Source organism: Pristis pectinata, chromosome 28 (genome assembly GCF_009764475.1).
Source record: "Pristis pectinata isolate sPriPec2 chromosome 28, sPriPec2.1.pri, whole genome shotgun sequence".
Classification (NCBI taxonomy): Eukaryota; Metazoa; Chordata; class Chondrichthyes; order Rhinopristiformes; family Pristidae; genus Pristis; species Pristis pectinata.
In genome coordinates, this window is record NC_067432.1 from 7,587,115 (window position 1) to 7,609,890 (window position 22,776).

Below are 22,776 nucleotides of genomic sequence, written 5' to 3' on the forward strand. Positions count from 1 at the left end.
TTCACTTTCCCCACCTCTGTGTCGAGTGCCACAGTGATACAGTATACAGATGATGATAAAACAGTCACGTGGCGAATGTGGAATTACACAGAGTCTAATTGAAATTTATTTTTAGTGAACAGATGCCTTTGGAAATCAGAATCGACTGAATGATCAGTCATTGTAAAGATAAAGCTGCAAAAGAGGAGTTTACGTGGCAGTTTGTGACTAGTTAACAGTCTGCCAATGTACCTCGATCACTGGCTTAAATCACAGCACTGCTGCTGAAACAACGTCCTGCTTGGCACGAGGTAACCAGGCCTGGGAGGTAACCGTTAACACTGCAGACTCAACAATGATTCAATTCAGAAAGATCGAAATGTGATACTTTGAGTATTAACCACTATTTACGTATAAATTGCCCAGGCTTAAATATGGAAAATCTGGCTGTCCCCTGCTAAAAACCCTCCCACCAAACATTAAAAAAATTACTCCTGAGGCACAACATTTTCCATTCCGGCCAAAAAAATAAATGCAAGGGTCTCCTTTCTACAGTGCTGACTGTTTCCGAGTATGGAAACTTTAATGTTTAAAGTGCCTGAATGTTTCTGGGACATGCTTTGCCTTTCACATAGTGGTATACTGTACACGTTTTTCTTCTCAACAGCCACCTCCCCCTCTCCTTGGTATTGGAGAGTCCACACGCATCAAGCGCAAGAGTATGAGTTCAAGAGGAAGGCTGGCTACTATTGCAGAGGTCACCTAGAGTACTGAGGGATATGCTGCCTTAGGGGAAGTTAAGGGGAGAGACGAGTAACTAGAATAAAATGGACCCAAACATTCTTGAGTTTGGAGAATTGATAACAAGATCACAAGACAAGGGAGCAGAAGTAGGCCATTCGGCCCATCCAGTCTGCTCCAAAGAAAAGGGGAGGAAGAAAAAAGAAATGAAAAATGGGGGGGGAGGGGGAAGAGTCTGCTCCATGAGCAGAAAAAAACTATTTTAACCCCAATTTCCAGCCTTATCCCCATATCCCTTGGTACCTTGACTAATTAGATATTTATCTCCTTAAATGCCTCCAATGATCTGGTCTCCACTGCTGTACTTGGCAAGGAATTCCATAAATTCACTACCCTCTGGCTAAATAAATTTCTCCTCATCTCTGTTATAAACCTGTACCCTCTAATTCTAAGATTGTGCCCTCTGGTCCTGGACTCACCCACCAAGGGAAACAGCTTGGCCACATCTACTCTGTCCAGTCCTTTCAACATTTTAAATGTTTCTATGAGGTCCCCTCTCATTCTTCTGTACTCCAGTGAGTACAGTCCGAGAGCCGACAAACGATCATCATATGTAAGCCCTTTCATTCTGGGAATCATCGTAAATCTCCTCTGAACCCTCTCCAACATCAGCACATCCTTCCTAAGATATGGGGCTCAAAACTGTACACAGTATTCCAAATGAGGCCTCACTAGTGCCCAGTAGACCCTCATCAACACTTCCTTACTTTTATACACTATACCTCTCGAAATGAATGCCAACGTAGCATTTGCTTTCCTTACTGCCGATCCAACCTGGTGGTTAACCTTTAGGGTATCCTGCACGAGTACCCTCAAGTCCCTTTGTACTTCTGTACTTTGAATTTCCTCTCCTCCTAGATAATAATCTGCCCGTTTATTTCTGTTTCCAAAGTGTACAACTGCACATTTCTCAACATTGAATCTCATCTGCCATTTCCTTGCCCATTCTCCTAAACTATCAAGGTCTCTCTGCAACCTTCCTATCTCTTCAATACTCCCTACTCCTCCCCCTATCTTGGTTTCATCTGCAAACTTAGCCACAAAACCATTTACTCCATCATCCAAATCGTTAATGTACAGAGTGAAAGGAAGCGGCCTCAACACCGACCCCTGCGGAACACCACTAGTAACCGGTAGCCAACCGGAACAGGATCCTTTTATTCCCACCCTTTGCTTCCTGCCAACCAGCCAATGCTCCACCCATTCTGTTATCCTACCTGTAATTCCATGACCTCTCATCTTATTAATCAGTCTCTTGTGCGGCACCTTGTCGAAGGCCTTTTGAAAGTATAAATACACAACATCTACCACCTCTCCCTTATCCACCCTGCCTGAGAAAACTTCAATAGGTTGGTCAGGCAGGATCTTCCCTTCACAAAACCATGCTGGCTTGGACCTATCTTGCCCTGCACCTCTAGGTACTCCATAACCTCATCCTTGAGGATCGATTCTAATAACTTTCCCACCACCGATGTCAGACTAATAGGTCTGTAATTTCCTTTATGCTACCTCCCACCTTTCTTATATAGCAGAACTACATTTATGATCCTCCAGTCCTCCGGAACCATGCCGGAGTCTATCAATTCCTGGAAAATTATCACCAGTGTCTCCGCAATCTCTACAGCCACCTCCTTCAGAGCCCGGGGATGCACCTCATCCGGTCTGGGAGACATCAGCCTTTATTCCATTTAGCTTTCCTAGCACCATCTCTCTAGTAATCTTAACTGAATTCAGTTCCATTCCTTGAGACCCGTGTCTCTCTTTTACTTCTTATATATTTAAAAAGTATCCTTTCGAATGTTATCTGACAACTTTCTTTCATAATTCATCTTTTCTTTCCTAATTGAGGGTTTATCTCATTAAAGATCAAAGGAGCTTGACAGGATTGAGGCTAAAAGCTGCTTCCCCAGACTTGGAATCGACAAGAGGGCTGAGGATTACTGGATATAGTTTCAGGATAATGGGTCAGCCTTCTAGAATTCAAATAAAGAGCAATTATTTCACTTCAAGGATTCCAGACTTTGGAATTATGGAGTCAGTCTTAGGGCATGGTAACAGACCCAACTCGTCCTTGCTGACTGTGTTGCCGTGAGCTAGACTAATCAGCCCGTATTTGGCCCAAAGCCCTCTAACCCTCTCTTATCCATGTACTTATCTAGATGGCTTTTAAATGTTACTGACGTGCCCGCCTCAACCACTATTTCTGACAGCTCATTCCAAATATGCGCCACCCGTTGCGTGAAGAAGCTGCCCCTGATGTCCCTTTTAAATCTCTTGCCTCTGATCTTAAATCTATGCCCTTTTCTCTTTAGCACCCCCTCCCTGAGAAAAAGACGATCTGCTATCACCCTTACTGTGTCCCACATGATCTTATATACCTCTGTCAGGTCATCACTCGATCTCCTACGTTCCTGGGAATAAAGTTCTAAAAATAAAGTCCCAAATCCTGTACCTCAGAGGCCTGCTCAGTCACTGAGTAGGTTGAAGGATGTAATCAATAGGTTTTTGAATAGATATCCTTATCTTTATTTAATCACATGTACATCGAAACACAGTGAAATGCGGGACAGCCTGCAAGTGTCGCCACGCTTCCGGCGCCAACATAGCACGCCCACAACTTCCTAACCCGTACATCTTTGGAATGTGGGAGGAAACCGGAGCACGCGAAGAAACCCACACAGACACGGGGAAAACGTACAAACTCCTTACAGACAGCAGCTGGGATTGAACCCGAGTCGCTAGCGCTGTAATAGCATTATGCTAACCGCTACACTAATGGAATTTAGTGAATCAGACAAGGAATTGGAGTTGAAGAATCAGCCTTGATTTTATTGACAGGAGAATACTTATAAGGAGCCAACTATCCTCTGCCCATTCCTACCAACTTTCTCACACAACTCATGGATAAAGAGAGTGCTGAGAAGGGAAATGTGATTTGATAGTGAAGTGTAGGAGTTTTCAGATTTAACAATGGAAACTTTTTTTGTAAACAAAACTAAAAATATCAATTTTGGTGGCGAACAGCTTGACAGTTTTGACTGTGGGGTAGTGGACACTAAGGCGGAGCAGGAAATCAGTGCAGTTTGATGCGCTGCAGCCTCACCGCAAACCCCAGATTATTTGGCCTGTTTCTCAGTGCTGTTGTTTGGAGCATGCTGTGCTGGCTACAAGGTCTAGGAAGATACTGTATAAATCCCACATTCTGGTTTTCAATTCCCTCAATGAGCTGTCAGGGAGTTCCACCACTTAAAATTTTAACATTCTTACAGAATCCATGACCTTAAGCAATGATGTGAATCCTCTCTCCCATTTTCCAGTGCAATGGTTGCTTAAATTGGTAAAATCGGTTTATTCTCGTCACATGTACTGAGGTACAGTGGAAAAACTTTGTTTTGCATGCCATCCAGACAGATCATCTCATTGCATCAGTGCATTGAGGGAGCACAAGGGAAAACAGTAACAGAATGCAGAATGAAGTGTTCCAGTGACAGAGAAAGTGCAGTGCAGGCAGACTATGAGGTGTAAGGCCCTGCTGAGGTAGATCGTCCATCTTATCATACTAGGGGACTGTTCAATAGTTTTATAACAGGGGATAGAAACTGTCCTTGAGCCTGGTGGTACGTGCTTTCAGGCTTTTGTACCTTCTGCCCAATGGGACGGGGGTAGAAAAGAGAATGTCCAGGGTGGGTGGGGTCTTTGATTATGTTGGCTGCTTAACCGAGGCAGCGAGAAGTATGGCAACTGTTTAATGTTTAAAGTGCCTGAATGTTTCTGGGAAATGCTTTACCTTACCTTTAATCGAGAGAAGAGAGAAAACTGTGCAAGATTCAGCTCTGCAGATGGAACGCTGCACGAGTAAATCACTCCCAAAATGGATTTCATTTCATGCTGCAGGTAAGCTTCTGATTGCAATGTCAACCGCAATATCTACTGGTTCTGACTAACCTGAGATTCCCCAAAGTTAAGGAAGTTCCCAAAAGTTTCTGGAACTAAGAGGGAAAAAAAAATGAACAGATTTCTAAAGCTGAGCAGAACTGCGGACTCTTCAAATGCCCTGAAAGTTAATATGTTTACCTCCACTCATCAATTACTGACCAAGTTAATAGGCAAACAACTGGTTCCAAATGATGACCTGATACACAGCTAGAAATTTGCTAGTGTTGGCCTAATTTTGAACTTTTAGCTAAGTTCCCCCATTGTTCCCCGCATTATGGAAATATTTGTTTAACAGATGGCTGCATGAAGGTAGCTGAAAAATGCCTGAACACTAAATTATCCTGAGGTGTACTCTTTTTACCTTAATCAGCTCTTAATAACAGACTTCCTAAGATTCAGCAAACTGCACCCATTGTCCTCAATGCTCTAAAAGAATGCACAGAAAACAAAAGGAATACTTAACACCAGAAAACCCAGATGCATTTTCCAGCTTAACTGTCTAAACTGATCACTTACAGATCATGTGCACTTTTGTATAAGTACATCGGGGAAGTGATAATCCAGATGTTCGGCATCAGAAGTGCAGTGGGCCATTCTCAGCACAAAGGTCTGGCAAAGCTTCAGCTGGAGGAATAAGGGACGGTCACTTCCTTAAGCACCTGAGAAAGGAGAGATCTGAAGTGCAGGTAACAACCCAATGCCAACTGCCCTCTCATCACCAGCTGGGAGATCAAGACACACTGCATGGCATTTGGAACATTTCCAGCTCCTGAGAAATTTTGTAGAAGGCAAGAGGCTTTTGAAAGTGAAGAGGGATGAGGCCTTTTCTCAGCTATGGGAAGTCCAGTTACAGAAACTTAGTGGTGCAATTACAGGACTGGTAATCATAGAACTGTTGAAAGGTATAGCATAGGAGGAGGTCACTGGGCCCATCATGTACATTGCTGGCTTTGGCCAGAGCAGCTCTCCAGATCTAACCACTGGCCCTTTCTACATGGCCTTAGAAAATCTTTCTCCACCAGTTCCCTCGAGCACCACAATGGATCCTGCCTCCAACACACCTGTAGTTTGAGATTCTAACCATAAGCCGTGTAAATTTCTTTCCCACTGCCTCATGCAGTTATTTATACCTGTCACCTCTAGTCCTCAACTCCTCCACCAAAGGAACCATCCTACCACCATCCATACTGCCCAGTTCTCTCATTTTTTTTTTATATATACTTTTATCAAATCTCTTGTCAAATTTGGCAATCTAACTGCATGAAATACTGATCCGTTCAAATTTAAATTTGGGACAAGGAGCCTAGTTGATTGGATCATCAACATCAACTCAGTTCCTTTACTTACAAGCACCCTTCTGAATATCCCCATTTCCATTTCAGATTTTCAGTATCTGCAGTTAGAGTCATTGAGTTACACAGCACAGAAACAGGCCCTTCAGCCCAACTCATTCATGCCGACTAAGGTGCCTTCTGGTCCCATTTGCCTGTGGTTGGCAATTTTGTTTCTTGAATAAAAGTCCTATTGAACAGTGGACCATTGAAGGAACAAGATGCCAGAAAGGTGGCAGAGACTATTGGTCTATATTAATTCAAATGGAAATTACATAACTTATTTCTGAAAATAACACTTCCAAATCTCAGCACTTTAGCAAAATGAGCCATGTACCGTGATACAAAATAATAGCTTGGAATGGGCAGGTTGTCTTATGAAGAAAGGGAGGACATGCGAAGCTTGTATCTGTTTGGAGTTCAGAAGAGTGAAAGGCGACTCAGTTGAAGCACACAAGAACCCAAGAGATATCATTGGGTGGATGTGGAGAGGATGTTTCCCTTGGTGGGAAAATTTAGAACTTGAGATCACTGTTTAAACTAAGTGGTTGCCCATTTAACACAAAGATGAGGCAAACCTTCCCCCCACCTCATTGGAACTTCCTCAAAGGATGGCAGAAAAGATCTCTGGGATTTTTAAGGCAGAGGTACATAGATCCTTGTTAAGCAAGGCGTGAAGGTTTATCAGAGGTAGCCAGGATGGTAGATACCAGCCATTATGCTATTGATTGGTGGAGCAGAGTAAAGAGAGGCTAAGTGGTCAACTCCTGCTTCTGGTTTGGATTTGATAAATATTGCATGCTTGGGAGGATCAGCTGTTGTTGGGCACAAGTCGCCAAAGATCACCGCCACTGGAATTTCCACACATTTGGTCGCCTGCCATAGGATAGATGCCATTAAGCTGGAAAGAGTGCAGAGGAGATTTACGAGGATGTTGCCAGGACTCCATAACTCACTGGAGAGAGGCTGAGCAGGTTGGGACTGTTTTCATTGGAGTGAAAGAGAATGAGGGGTGACCTTATAGAGATGTATAAAATCATGAGGGGCATAGATAGGGTTAATGCACAGTCTTTTTCCCAGGGTTGGGGAATCAAGAACTGGAGGGCGTAGGTTTAAGGTGAGAGGGTAGAGAATTAATAGGAACCTGAAGGGCATCTTCTTCACCCAGAGGATGGTCAGTATATGGAACGAGCTGCCGGAGGAAATGGTTGAGGCAGGTACATTAACACCATTTAAAAGGTACTTAGACGGGGACATGGATAGGAAAGGTTTAGAGGGATATGGGCCAAACGTGGGCAAATGGGACTAGCTTAGATGAGAATCTTGGTTGGCATGGACCAGTAGGGTTGAAGGGCCTGTTTGTACGACTCCATGACATCATATCTGTGATGTCTTGTAGATTTGCCGATGGGGATCAATAGTGATGACAGATTATCAATCGCATTGCTGTTTAATCATACAGATTACTAGAAAGATACACCTTATTTTTTGGTCTAGCAAATAATCATATTCCCAAGTCTTTGCACATTCATTACTGTTTGACTGTAATAGCATGCGCCAAAGTAGAGATAAATCCAGATATGGACGATTAAACATTTCATGGGACACAGTGCCCATTCATATTACACCCACTGGGTTCAGATTCCAGCTCGGGATTCTGCTCCCCACAAGGGAGTTATTCCAGAGTTAGGTTCAGTATTAAGTTGGATTCACATCAATAATAATTCAACCATAGCTGCACTGCAAACAGTCTAAATGTAAGATCTGCCAACGAGAAATCCAGAGTCTTTGTGCTGTTAGCTCCTTGAGCAGATAAATCCAAGTTCCACATCAATTTTAATCAATTATTTACCTGGTCAGTGTTTGAAAGTCAAACAAGCATTGAAACTGGTGAAACTAAGCAACGTCTGCTCATTCAAGGCCACCACTTGTCTGCTTTTTGAGACAATTCTGTTATTGTACAGACAATTAGGGATTTCAGAAACTAAATTGGCTACCAAGTGATAGCCATAGAGAAATACAGCATGGAAACAGGCCCATAAAATCCACACCAAACTTTAAGCACCCATTTTTACACTAATCCTACCATAACCCTGTTATTCTACCCACATTCTGATCCCACACTCCCAACCTCTTCCAAATTCTATCACTCATGTAACACACTAGGGGCAATTTGCAGTGGCCAGTTAACCGAACAAACAACACATCATTGCGTTGTGGAAGGAAACCAGAGCACCCAGCAGAAACCCACGTGGTGACAGGGAGAATGTGCAAACTCCACACAGACAGCGTCTGAGGTCAGGATCGAACCCAGTCTCTGACACCGAGAGGCAGTAGCTTTATTAGCTGCTACCCAGCAACTAGTAGCGCCAATCAGTGTTGATATAGCAACTTTCACATCCCTTCCCTTGCAGGAGATCCGAAGTGCTTTGCAACCAATGAAGTACTTGAAGTGTGGTCACTTGTTTTAAAGCACATAACTATGTTACTCCCAGAACAACACTTTTGAATTCAAGTGACGTGGTAATACAGTTTTTAAGCACTGGGAGGAAACCTGAGCACCTGGAGGAAACTCATGCAGTCACAGGGAGAACATGCAAACTCCATACAGACAGCACTGGAGATCAGGATTGAACCCAGGTCACTGGCACCATAAGGCTCTATTGTGAGCAGTTTTGTGCCCCATATCTCAGGAAGGATCTGCTGGCATTGGAGAAGGTCCAGAGGAGGTTCACAAGAATGATCCTGAGAATGAAAGGGTTAATACACGAGGAGCGTTTGGTGGCTCTGGGCCTGTACTCACTGGAGTTTAGAAGGATGAGAGGGCATCTCATTGAAATCTACCAAATATCGAAAGGCCTGGATAGAGTGGACGTGGAGAGGATGTTTCCAGTAGTGGGCGAGTCCAGGACCAGAGGGCACAACCTCAGAATAGAAGGATGTCCCTTTAGAACAGAGATGAGGAGCAATTTCTTCAGCCAGAGGGTGGTGAATCTGTGGAATTCATTGCCACAAAGACGGCTGTGGAGGCCAAGTCATTGGGTATATTTAAAGCGGAGGTTGATAGGTTCTTGATTAGTAAGGGCATCGAAGGTTACGGGGAGAAGGCAGGAGAATGTGGTTGAGAGGGAAAATAAATCAGCCATGATTGAACGGCAGAGCAGACTCGAAGGGCTGAGAAGCCTAATTTTGCTTCTACATCCCATGGTCTTATTTGTTGTACCACTATGAGGCCCATTAATTGATCCATTTTTGTTCCTTCCACTTTGGCCAGAATCTAAACACCAGAATCCCAACCCAAAGACTGCAGCAGTTCAGGAAGAGGGATTGCCCAGTTGTCCACACACGAGTGAAGTCCTGGACTTGCTTTCACTTAAATGGGTAACTGCAGTAGCTCCATTCTGACTCAGAGCAGCCACGAATGCTGGCCTCTGGACTAGTACCCGCCCACCTCAGGAATGATTTTCAAACAGCACGACTTTATTTGCAGTTAATTCTATGGAGAAATTTGACCAGAAATGAGTAGTGAAATTTGAGTATTTGATTTCCTGGCTACCTCCCAACATTCAGACTCTGCATGAAAATGGAAGGAAGGCACATTTAACTCCCATCCAAAATTGGTTCCCAATGAACAGAAGGCTGGCAATGGTAGTGATTCAGTCATGCCTTTCTTCAATAAACTTCACCAGATGCAATGATGGTACATCAAAAGGAAGCCTTGGGTTAAATCTACTGGCTTTGGCCTGTGCCCACAATTGTCACCTTCAGTCCCCCAACACCTTACTTATGTGGCCCAAATACGAGCACAATCTCTAAACCCGAAGCATCTCAGACTCCAATAGTGGACCCAAGCAATGGCTGGGCACCAGTGGAGCCAGACGTCAAAGGTATCAGGACTGTTTAATAGTATTTCCACGACACTTTCATTGAGAAACATTTCAAAAATATTATGCACTAAACTACACAAAAGAAATTAGTTTAATATTTAATGTTAGCTAAATGCATCTAAAATTTTCAAATCAAATGATTAAACTAAACCAAAATAAATAAGAAAACATGTCTTCCTTTTTGCTTTATATCTGCAGTGCCGTAACCCCCATTGAAATGAATGGGTCTCAGATACTGTTCGAAGTCTAACCTGGCCTGGTGCAGGATCTGATATCATCTGCCCCAGACTAAGAGCTGATGAATTCACCTAAAACAGACCTCGTATGCAATGTGTGCGCAAAGTGATCTGAACAGATTTGTTGCTATGAATCTTTCAGTCCTTGTTGTGTAGGTCCTGGACTTGCTTCCGTTTTGTGCGTGAGGTCCAATCCACTTGCATTTATCAACAAGGTCTTGGACTATGCCCCTCTCCCTCAGCACCTCGTATGCATAGGTGTCGACTGCTGTTCTGGAGATACACGTGTAAATCCCATTATGGCAGCTGGGGAATTTAAATTCAATTGTTTAAATAAATCTGGAATAAATACTAGTTTCGAAGATGGTAAATAGTGTCTGACAAATCTCTTTGCACTTGGAGTATTGTGTACAGTTTTGGTTGCCCTGTTATAGGGAAGGCATCATAAACCTGGAAAAAAAATGCAGGAGAAGATTTACGAGGATGCTGCCAGGACTTGAGGGCCTGAGTTATAGGGAGAGGTTGGGCAGGCCAGGACTTTATTCCTTGGAATGTCAGAGACTGAGTGGGACCCTTAGAGGTGTATAAAATTTTGAGGGGTCTAGATGGGGTGAACGCTCAATCTTTTTCCCAGGGAAGGGGAACTAAAAACTAGAGGGCATGGGTTTAAGGTGAAAGATTTGAAAAGGACCTGCGGGGCAACTTCACACAGAGGGTGGCTTGTATATGGAATGAGTTGCCAGAGGAAGTGGTTGAGGCAGGTACAATAACAATTAAAAGACATTTGGATAAAGTACCTGGATAGGCAAGGTTGAGAGGGATATAGGCCAAATGTGGACAAATGGAACTAGCTTGGAGGGCACCATGGTCAGCATGGATGAGTTGGGCCAAAGGGTCTGTTTCCATGCTGTATTGCTCTGACTCTGACCCCTCCCCCAAAACGACAGGAAATGCAGCCTAGAAATGATCTGGAATGGATTCAAAGTGACGATACCTCCTTTAAGGGTTCCTTTCAAGCCCCCAATGATGTCCTCCTTTATAATGAGTCACCAAATGGCACCTATCAACTGTTTCTATCTCCACTCACCAGCAATTCTCTTCCAAGTCTAAACCATTGCAGAACCCTGAAACCGATTATGCTTCAGGAGGAAAGCTTCTTCAATTTTGCAAAATATCTCGGAATAATAAGCTTCTGAAAGACATCAATGAAAACTGAGTAATGAAAAATAAAGAGTTAAATCTTTCAACTTAAGGATTCCCTGCATATGGATTTTGCCATATTAAAAGCAGCTTGCAATGAATCACTTATTTGAAACAACTGAACCTTATTAATGACCGGGAATACAGATGGGGAAAGGATTACTCAGGGAAGCAGAAAGGGACATATCACTGTGCAGCATGCCCAGTTTGTCATGCCCAAGTTCCATGAAGCCTGTTGCACTGCAAAAATTATTTAAGGGAATTACACTGTGACTCACTTGGAAAGTTAAATTGGATCAGTCTCAGTTGTTCAGGAGACCGGAAGTAAGGTCGGTTGTGGGGAGAAACGTAACGTAAGCCAAAACAGTAAAGCAATTCTTTGGAGTTACTGTACAAAAACTGAAGTGAATGAAAAACAGCACTCAGCTAACCAGAAAGATTAAACCCCTAACTAGTGCTGAGTTACTGAACCTGGCTGAAGCGACTGAAAGAATGCAGCAATTAGCTCTGCGTCCTAGGTTAGAGATGGAAATAAAAAATCAAACCAGGGCTCCCATTTAAATCATTATTGTGATCCATTTACCAGAAACAAAGCACATTTATAGAGACTCCAAACACCACAGATGCTGGAATCTGGAGCAAAAAAAACAACCTGCTGGAGGAACTCAGCGGGTCAAGCAGCATCTGTGGAGGTAGAGGGATGGTTGACGCCCTGATTCAGGGTCTCAGCCCGAAATGCCGTCCATCCCTTTGCCTCCATGGAAGCTGCTCGACCCGCTGAGTTCCTCCAGCAGTTTGGTTTTTTTTTTGCACCGTGCACGTTTATGCTTGGCTTGCCTGAATAACCTTATCCCGAATTAGTTTAATAACCTTAGCTGAAATTAGCTGAATAATCTTCAACACTCACTATACTCAAACACTAATGATTTATCAGAGGGTTTCCGAAGGCCACAACAGGTCCATGCCTTCAGGAGCAGCACCAAGAATTTCATAGACACCATTATTCACATTCCTACTGCAACTCACCAATCCTGAGGGTGTACCAACAATGGACCATTCTGATGAAAGATCATTGGCCTGAAACTCTAACTCACTCCACAGATGCTGCTTGATCTGTCAAGTATTTCAAGCACTTACTGGTTTTATTTCAGCACCTGCAGTTTTTGGCTTTCCAACATCAGGCAGTAGCTGGGGTTACATGAGGTTCTTGAGTACAGGAGCTGGGATGTCATGTTATAGTTATACAGGACATTGGCAAGGCCCACATTTGGTGTACCGTGGACTGTTCTGGTCACTCTGCTATAGGAAGGATGTCATTAAACTTGAAAGGATGCAAAAAGGATTTACGAGAATGTTACTGGGACTGGAAGGTTTGAGTTACAACGAGAGGCCAATAGGCTGGGGCTTTTTTTTTTCTGGAGCGTAGGAGACTGAAGGGTGACCTTGAAGAGGTTTATAAAATCATGAGGGGCATAGATAAAGTGAAGAGCCATTGTATTTTCCCCAGAGTAGGGGAGTACAAAACTAGAGGGCATAGGTTAAAGTGACAGGGAAAAGATTTTAAAGGAACCCGAGGGGCAACCTTTCACACAGAGGATAGCAGATATATGGAATGAGCTGCCAGAGGTAGAGGTGGATACAATTATGATATTTAAAAGACTTTTGGATAGTTACGTCGATAGGAAAGGTTTAGAGGGATACGAAGCAAACACAGGCAAATGGGAGTAGCTCAGCTAGGCAACTTGGTCAGCATGGACGAGTTGAGCCAAAGGGTCTGTTTCTGTGCTGTAGGGCTCTATGACTCTTTCAGGGACCTCAAAAATAAAGCAGCGTCAGAAATAGGCTGATTCAAAGAAGGTATGAAAAGAGTGCAGTTAAATGGCAAAATCTGCAACACAAGTCGTTAACCTCAAAGAGCGCAGAGTGCTGGGGTTTAATTCCAGAGAACGAAGGTACAGAAGGGAGATGACGCTAATACCAACATCAATGGAGTACCCAGAAAGTGTAATTCCTGTTGAAAAGCTGGAGACAAGCAACCAATTTGCAATAGTGAGCTCTCTCAAATGGTAAACATGTCAAAGACCTGATTATTAAATGCTAAACGTAGGCAGGGCTCCAGAGGAAAATCCAGTACTCTTCCCTGAAATGGTGTTATTAGATACTCCTGTCCACCTAAGAAGATGAGAGGGATTTGGTTTAACATCTCGTTCAAAAATTTGAGCATCTGACAGAGCAGCATTCCTTCAGCTGCACATCGGGGTATCAGCGTAGGGGTTTGTGCTTAAATTGCGGGAGTGGGGCTTGCTCTCCAAGGTGAAAATGGTGTTGTCTGAACCAAAGCTAGAACTTAAATAGGCTGGGTCTGTTATTTGTTTAACGTGGAAAAGGCCAGGCCAGGATAAATCTCCAGAGGCCTTTAAAATTATGAAAGGGTTTGAGACACTGGGTGTGAATAAATGATTTCCAAAGCAAGGAATAAATGTAATGTAGGCAAAATGACTAAGATTCAGAGAGTGTGGAGGATGAGAAACTCAGTGGCTGGAGCAGACAGCAGTGCTGTACTGGAGGGACAAGCAACAGACATCAGGCAGAAGGGATGGGACGAGGTAATTAGACAGGGTAGAGCCTGCTTCTGGAGTGCAATCTGATGAGTTAATGTTTATCAGAAACATAGTACCTCACCCAAAATGATAATGCACATTTTTTTGTTCTAGCTGCTGAACTTTGCTTTGATAAACATTCTGCCTTTCTTTCAGGGTTCTTGCAGCCTTGTTCCATTCCTCAGCAAGATATCAGTGTGCATTGCTGATGCAGTAAAGCCCTGCAATGGGCCACACACGGTCACCCATTCTCATTAGTGGCTTCTTCCGCACCTGCACCCTTGCCAACCCGACCACGTGAAATTCAAGGTAAGAATTCAGGAATAAACAGCAAGTCACATGTTTGTAATGTACTGTGCTGTTGCTGCTAAAAGCCTGTTTTCATGGCATTTATATCCTGGGTATGTTTGCCTACGACATTAAACTTGAACTTGAAATTCTGGAACCAACAGATTAGGAGAAAAAAAAGGTGTTACAAGAGTTACAAAAGCAGATGGGACAAATTGGCTCTATAGGCAACAAGACTGGATTCTGGAACCAGGAGGATAGAGGAGACATGGGGTTAAACGGTCAAATCTACAGATCCCTATGGATTTCAGAGCTTTTTCCTGTTGAAGATCTCCCCCCCCATAACTGTTTTTTTATAACAGCACAAAACAACAGGTGGTTGGGGATCTGTTACAGATGTGTATCGAGGAGGCGGGGGAGCTCTCTGAGAGCTTGGGGTTGATGATCATCACTCCCAAAGCCAGCCTGTGATTCTGTCCACAGCTGTAAGGCTGCAGGTTTACTTGTGATTTGCGTTGCTGCAGGAGAACAAAGAAGTTGACTTCAAGGTAACTGCTCCCTTTCACCCAACCATGTAAGCCAACAACTGGCCCAAGCCCAGCACAAACAATTGGCCTGTGAGTAGCCCATTCTCTCAGATGCATAAGATGTGTGGCCAAGCGGACTTCAGCAGAGAAACAAAACAAAATCACAAGCTTAAGGAATCCTTTCAAAACAAAACCAGAGCATTTTCCTTCGACCTCAATGCCTCCCTTAGCTGACAGCATGACCTTACACAGTTCCAAAGTCACCAGAACCCATAATATTTCACACCCCCACCCCGCCCCCCCACCCAAGGTGTACCCTCTTCCTTCATGAGAGCAGAGAGGTAACATTTTGAACAACGTACAGCAATAAACATTTCTCATTTACAGGAGTCCTGCCACATCATCACTTATTACCGAGGTAAAACGTTGGTCTCTTTCCATCAGTTTCAATACCATTTGTGCTTTAAGGGGACATATTTACAAGACAAGAGCCTGTCATTTAAAATTGAGGTATGTAGAAACGTCTTCTCTCAGAGGGAGGTGAATCTCTGGAATCCTCTGCCCCCCAAGGGTGTTGGAGGCCAGTTCATTAGATGGAGATGGATAATCCTAGAGTCATACAGAATGGAAATAGGCCCTTTGGCCCAACTGGTCCATGCCGACCAAAGTTCCCATTTCAGCTCGTCCCGTTTGCCCGCGTTTAGCCCATATCCCTTTGAACCTTTCCTATCCATGTACCTGTCCAAATGCCTTTTAAACGTTGTTAATGTATCTGCCTCAACCACTTCGTCTGGCAGCTCATTCCATATAATGACCATCCTCTGGGTGAATAAGTTGCCCCTCAGGCTCCTATTAAATCTCTCCCCTCTCACCTTAAACTTATGCCCTCTAGTTCTCGATTCCCCAACCCTGGAAAAAGACTGTGCGCATTCACCCTATCTATGCCCCTCATGATTTTAAACACCCCTTTAAGATCAACTCCAATCTCCTAAGCTCCAATGAAAAATGTCCCAACCTGCTCAACCTCTTTTGTATAACTTTGTCTCTCGAGTCCCAGCAACATCCTCATAAATCTCCACCGCGCTCTTTCCAAATAGTTGAAAGAGGGGGCTAGAAGGCTACAGGGAAACTGGCACAGATGAGGATTTGAGACTAGCATAGATCAGCCACGGTTGTCTATTCTGGCCTCAACTGGTTGCCCAATGGCTAATTAAGGTAGCACAGGCTTGAGGGCCCTGGTGGCTTACTCCTGCTCCTTTTTTCTTGTGTTTGTTCTTTGTTGACGGTAGTGTAGGGCAGGGACAGTAGCGTAGGGCAGGGACGGTAGTGTAGTGGTTAGCATAACGCTATTACAGCACCAGCGACCCGGGTTCAATTCCGGCCACTGTCTGTAAGGAGTTTGTACGTTCTCCTTGTATCTGCGTGGATTTCCTCTGGGTGCTCTGGTTTCCTCCCACATTCCAAAGATGTACAGGTTAGGAAGTTGTGGGCGTGCTATGTTGGCGCCAGAAGCGTGTCGACACTTGCGGGCTGCCCCCAGAACACTCTACGCAAAAGACGCATTTCACTGTGTGTTTCGATGTACATGTGACTAATAAAGATATCTTATCTTATCTTGATGAGTTTATATTGCACGTCCAGCTGGGTGAAGAAGGCCCCCTCAGTTTTGTCGCTGTAATGCTGCATGCCCCACAGCCTTACCATTTACAACACATCACACAGACAGAGAAGTTTAATGTGCTGGGTAACTGGCCTCATTAACCCATTAGGTCTCACCCTATCAGTGATATTCCATTTGCTCTACTCATTCCTCCCCCACATTAACTCAATGCTTTCAGTAGGAGAGAGTGTCATACAGCACAGAAACAAGCCCTTTGGCCCTCCCATGTGCTGACCTGTCGACACTAACCACATTTTTCAGCCTCCAGTGCATTGGTGACTTAAGCGTTCGTCCATATAGATCTTAAATGTGAGAGTATCTACCTCCATTACTGTTAGGCAGTGAAAGCTTACTTGAGCAAAAAATAAACTGCTGGAGGAACTCAGTGGGTCAGGCAACATCTGTAGAGGGAAAGGGATGGTCGATGTTTTGGGTCAAAACCCTGAACCACGACTTGTGTCTCCAGTGAAAATGAACTTGTTTTTTTTTTCTCTTTCCCAGTTCTGACAGTGTCTCGGACTTGAAACGTTAAATCAGTTTCTCTTTCTGCAGATGCTGCCTGACCTGCTGAGTGTTTCCAACAATTTTTTGCTTTTATTTCACATTTCCAGTACCTGCCAGGACTTTTGATGCAGATTAACCTTGGCCAGTCCTTGGAGCACCATCACCTCAGACTGGCTGCAGACTCCCACATTCAGGCCTATTGCACATCCTCCCCAGGTTACCAGAGTGTTCCATTCCTACAAACGGTTTGTAACCTGAACAGTTCGCAAGTCGGAAATGTAGCTGCCCGGCAACGCATTTAAATAAGATCCATAGGCCAACCAAGGGAAATGTGTAGTTAAACCAGGGCATTTAACTCAACCAGATTTCTCTGTGAGATGCAATGATATTGCCGCAAACCAAGTTGCCAGGCAGCAGAAGCTGCCTGCAGCCTCACAGCAACCAGCAAATCCATCGCACTGGTTTCTCAAATGCTCGTTCGTACGTACAGGCTGTATATAAGTCAGGTGTTTGTAACCTGGGATGGACTTGCACTTAGTTTCTGTTTTTTTGGTTTTGTTATGTTCACTTTTCTCTCGGGGATCTATTGCTCCTGGGATCACTCCTTTTCTAAGCTGCATTTGCATTTCTCTTGTTTCCGACTCCACTAGCCAATCGTCTGCTTTCCTTCCTCAGTGCCCATGTAAAACGGACACCAGGAATGCTGTTTGCACATCTCCAGTTAAACTATTGAAGCAATTTAAAAGGAGGCAAGTCTGCTTTCGCCTGCGAAAATTAGAAAGCAACAAGGTTTGGGGAAAGATGATTCCATCAAAAGATGCCTGGAATGAATGGCAGACAGTGGAAATCGTGGTCACATTCTTATTTGCATACAGCCATTTCACCAATGAAGCTTCCACTAACTGCATCGACAATGAACCTATGGCACCTCTAACTGCTCGTTTTTGTTTTATTGCTGACGGAATAGTTGTCTTCCAATGTTGAAAATGATGACAATTCACAGAGAGCTTTCTCAATTTTTTAGTGGTTAGATACACAACATGGGCTGTGTCCTTAAGAGGAACAGACCACAACAGTTCATCCAACAACTTAACAATGACCCTGAGGGCATCCAAACCTTGTCAATATATTTCCACCATTAGTGACAGATTGTCGCTTTCACCCTCTGGTCTGTACTTATCTCCTTACTCCTTCAACCTTAAAAACTTGCAGAATCACACCTTTGGGCATCTCCCTCAATTCTTCTTCTAAACTCGGGAAACCTTCACATCATATCAAATGCAATTTGTTTTACCAAGTTCAACATGAGATAATGTGGACCTACTAATCCTTGCTCATGTTAATGCTCCAACTCTCTTAATGCAACCCTACAGGCAAATATTCTTCCTCAAGCATTTACCTTGCGTTACCTTGATTGCATCTGACTGTGCGCAGGATCACAATCCTACTTGCATTGATTTACAATGCAATTTTTGGTAAAGCAGAGCCTCATGAAAGACATATTATAAAAGTGTGCAATTTAAGTGCTTTATTAACATTAAGATATTTGTACCTAACATATAGAAGCCTGGAACCCTGAAGTAATTTGCAACGCATCTTTGTCTAAAGGATCGTCACAGAGCCAGGAGAATTGGGTCCAAGATCACAGACCATCTTGTACGTCTGACTACTAAAAAGCCAAATAAGCTCTCGATGTTAATTGGATGTCATTTTTCAGCAATAAGAAGCCAAGTGTTTCACCAGCAATAAAACTGAAAAGGCAGTTAGATATGTTGAGCTACAGATTTAATGACCATGGAGCCAAGGGGAAGCTTCATCATTGATGAAAATGCAGTGTGCAAACAGGAACTTGATCAGTTTTTACCATGTCCATTAATTCAATCCTTAGATATTTTTGATGGGATCAGCTTTTCCGAAACCATGGCATCGTCGAGACCACACTTGGGAGTAATGTTTGCAGTTCTGGTCGAAATGCTATAGGAAAGTCAGAGTCAGAGAGTTATACAGCATGGAAACAGGCCCTTCAGCCCAACTGGTCCATGCTGACCAAGATGACCCATCCACACTAGTCTCATTTGCCAGTGTTTGGCCCATAACCTAAACCTTTCCTAACCATGTACCTGTCCAACTGTCCTTTAAAAGTTGTTATTGTACCTGCTTCAACCACTTCAAAAGATGCAGAAAAGATTCACGAGGATGTTACCAAGACTGGAGGGCTTGAGCTACAGATTGGATAGGCTGGGACTTTTTTTTTCCTTGGCGCATAGGAGGCTGAGAGTTGACCTTGGCGGTTTATAAAATCTTGAGGGAAGTTGATAAGGTGGATGGTCACAGGCTTTTTCCCAGGGTAGGGGAGTCTGAAACTAGAGGGCATATGTTTAAGGCAAGAAGAGATATGTTAAAAAGGGACCTGAGGGGCAATTTCTTTTCCCCTCGCAGAGGATAGTGGGTATATGGAATGAGCTGCCAGAGGAAGCTGTAGAGGCAGGTAAAATTACAATACTAAAAAGACATTTGGACGTGTACACAGACAGAAAAGGCTTAAAGGGATATGGACCAAATAGAACGAGCTCAGATAGACGACTTGGTTGGCATGGACAAGTTGGGCCGAAGGGCTTGTTTCTGTGCTGTATGACTATGTTTACTAACTTCAGGTCTTCACGTCAGTGGAAAGCATAACGATGCACTCACACATACTGAAAAAAATTCAATCCACATTGGTCCCACAAGACAGAGTTACAACAAGTGTGTGGTCATGTGACAGTCACTTACCAGCTCAGGGACAGAGTCAGCAAGATTCTTGGACAGTTTCTGAATGTTATTGACTTCATCCTCTTGTAGCCCTTCTGTAATTAGAAAAAGACCAATCATTCACCTTCGAGACAACAGAATCAATGTATTAAATAAAGGCACAGAAAGTAGAATACAATCCAGTTCTGAGATTCATAGATGAAAAACACTATGGTGCTAGAGGAACTCAACAGGCCACGCAGCATCCGTGGAGAAGAGCAGGCAGTCAACGTTTCTGGTCAGGAAGGGTCCTGACCGGAAACGTTGACTGCCTGCTTTTCTCCACGGATGCTGCCTAGCCTGCTGACTTCATCTAGATTCCAGCATCTGCAGTCCTTTGTTTCTCTGAGATTCATAGATCTGTATCACATGTACTTACATAATTTTGTATCAGGAATGCATGGTTCTGTTGGTCTTTGTATGGTGGGAACATTAAAGAATTCATCAAGCAGGATCAATTCAATAAATAATTTAAACCCAGGTTCCTGTATGATCTTCACACACTCTAGCCTCCAAATCAAAGAGGCCATGGGGAGAACAGAGCTCAAAGCTCAGGTCTACATTTCAGTTCAATACAGAAACAGTGCTGCATCTTCACACGCTACCTTTCAAATGTGATGTTAAAACTACCCTGCCTATTATTTCAGGTTGGCGTAAAACTTCCCGTGGCACTATTTCAAAATGGAGGAGGGGGGTTTTCCCCATTCCCAACCACCACCTTGCCTCCTCCTCGACTCTACCCCCACTCCCCTGGTATTTATTGTATAGCCAACAGTACCATCGTAGGTTATCCTGTCACTATTGTGTTACTGTCTATGGGATCTTCCCGGGCACGTTGGCTGTTGTGTTTCTTGCTTGATCTCATTGACGACACAGGCAGTCCCTGGGTTACGCTAGGGTTCAGTTCCTGTGAAATGTCCATAAGTTGATTTCTACGCAGGTCAGAAATGTCCATTTTCTACAATTACCCATATTGTATCGCTCTATATAGACTCGCTAGAATTCTTTCATTTCATCAAATATTGACCCTAACACAATTTGTAATTAAACAAATGGAATATATACTATATCCAATCACTAATGAATACCATGAAACATTTTATTATTAATATCTTGAAAAATGCTTTAAAAATGTATGGGCGAATTTGCATAAAATCAAATTTCCCAAAGTCGGGTCATCGGGAGACCCTGGACTTCAAAACTCCACTGGCCGTAAAACAATTAGGGCATCCAGAAAGAGATGAGGAAAGCGTGGTATAAACAGAAATCCTTTCCCTTCCTTTTTACGCTAAGAGTGACTGTACAATGCAATGGAGGCAACTGATGTGTCAACCCCATTGTACAAATGAATGAGTTTCATCTGGTATCCCCTTCGCTTCCAACTCAGTGATTTCCCACTGCTTGTTCTTCAAGTTAGCTTAATAGAAACAGGCCACTTCCAACGGGTTGGAGGTCCTGGGAAGGAAAGTACATATATTTAAAAAAAACAGGTTACCCAACTCTGAAATAAGCAATTGGCGGAACCTCTGAATAGGTCAGTGATGAGTTCACAGTACAGGCTAATGCAAAGAGCACGTCCAAGCCACGTGACCCTGAAGAGGCACAGCAGGAAAAGGCCGACTCTTTTCAGGACCATGCACACTCCATCCAAACGTGGCTTCTATCCCACCGTATGATGTCCAAAAAGTAAATGCAAACATGTTTAGAGTATTGTGTGTAATTCTGGTCACTCCATCACAGGAAGGATATGGATGCTTTGGAAAGAGTGCAGAGGTGTCCAGGATGCTGCCTGGATTAGAGTGCATAGGCTACCAGGAGAGGTCGGACAAACTTAGGTTGTTCCCTCTGCAATGGTGGAGTCTGAGGAGAGACCTGATAGAAGTTTACAAAATTATGAGAGGCATAGATAGGGTAGACAGTCAGATCCTTTTTCCCAGGGTAGAAATGGCATTTAAGGCGAAAGGGGGTAATTTTAATGGAGACGTGTGAAGCAAGTGTTTTCTCCCCACACGGGAGTGGTACGGGCTGCCACCGCAGTGGTGGAAGCAGATGCAAAAGGGGCTGTTAGATGGACACATGAATACGCAGGGAATGGAGGGATAGGCATCATGTGCAGGCAGAAGGAATTTAGTTTAATTCGGCATCATGGTCGGCACAGACATTGTGGGCCGAAGGGCCTGTTCCTGCGCTGTACTGTTCTGAAGTTCCAAACAGGTTGAAACACAAACAAAAACTGAAAATGCTGGAAATACTCAAGTGTTTGAACAGGAAAGGGTTTGCGACCTGAAGTGCCAACGCAGTTTCTCTTTCTGCAGATGCTGCCTGACCTAGAGTCACATGGAGATATGCAGCTCGGATACAGATGCTTTGGCCTACCGAATCTGGCCAACCATCAACCACCTATTTTCACATTATTTCCCCATGTCCTCTGCTGCCCAGAATCTGTCACTCACTTACACTCCAGGGGCAATTTACAGTGGCCAATTAACCCACCAATTCGCACACCTTTGGGTTGTGGAGGAAACAGGAGGACCCAGAGGAAACACACGTGGTCGCAGGAAGAACATGCAAACTCCACACATACAGCACTAGAGGTCAGGATTGAACCCAGATCTCTGGTGTTATGACGCAGCAGCTCGCTACACCACTGTGCTACCTTGCTGAGTTTTTCCAGCATTTTCTATCTTACTTTCAGATTTTCAACATCTACGGTTATTTTTGTTTAAATATTTCAGGTCAAAAGACGGTGCAGATTGAATGAGAACTATCAAGGCACCACAGCTTCATCCACACCCACTCACGAACATACATTTCCACTGCTCACCAGAGGCCACTCTGTTACAACAGATGGAAAGAACAAAAGTCCATTACTACTTTGAAACATTTTCAGTTCAGGATGTCCAAATGCGATTCACAGCCAATTAGTTATTTTGGAAGCGCAGTCACAGTTGTTTTGTAGACAAACTCCTTCCAAAACCAATTTCCCAACCCATTGAGCAGTTTATTGCAAGTCAGCTGGGATCTTCCTGTCAAGTAT

At 43.7% G+C, this 22,776-nt stretch overlaps 1 protein-coding gene across 1 annotated transcript in view; it reads right to left on the bottom strand.

The window, feature by feature from the left end:
- Nucleotides 1–22,776, bottom strand: part of LOC127583868 (A-kinase anchor protein 13-like) — a 407,302-nt gene that overhangs the window by 202,102 nt on the left and 182,424 nt on the right. The window contains 1 exon segment of the mRNA XM_052040262.1: nucleotides 19,722–19,795. Within this exon segment, the coding sequence (XP_051896222.1) occupies nucleotides 19,722–19,795 (74 nt within the window).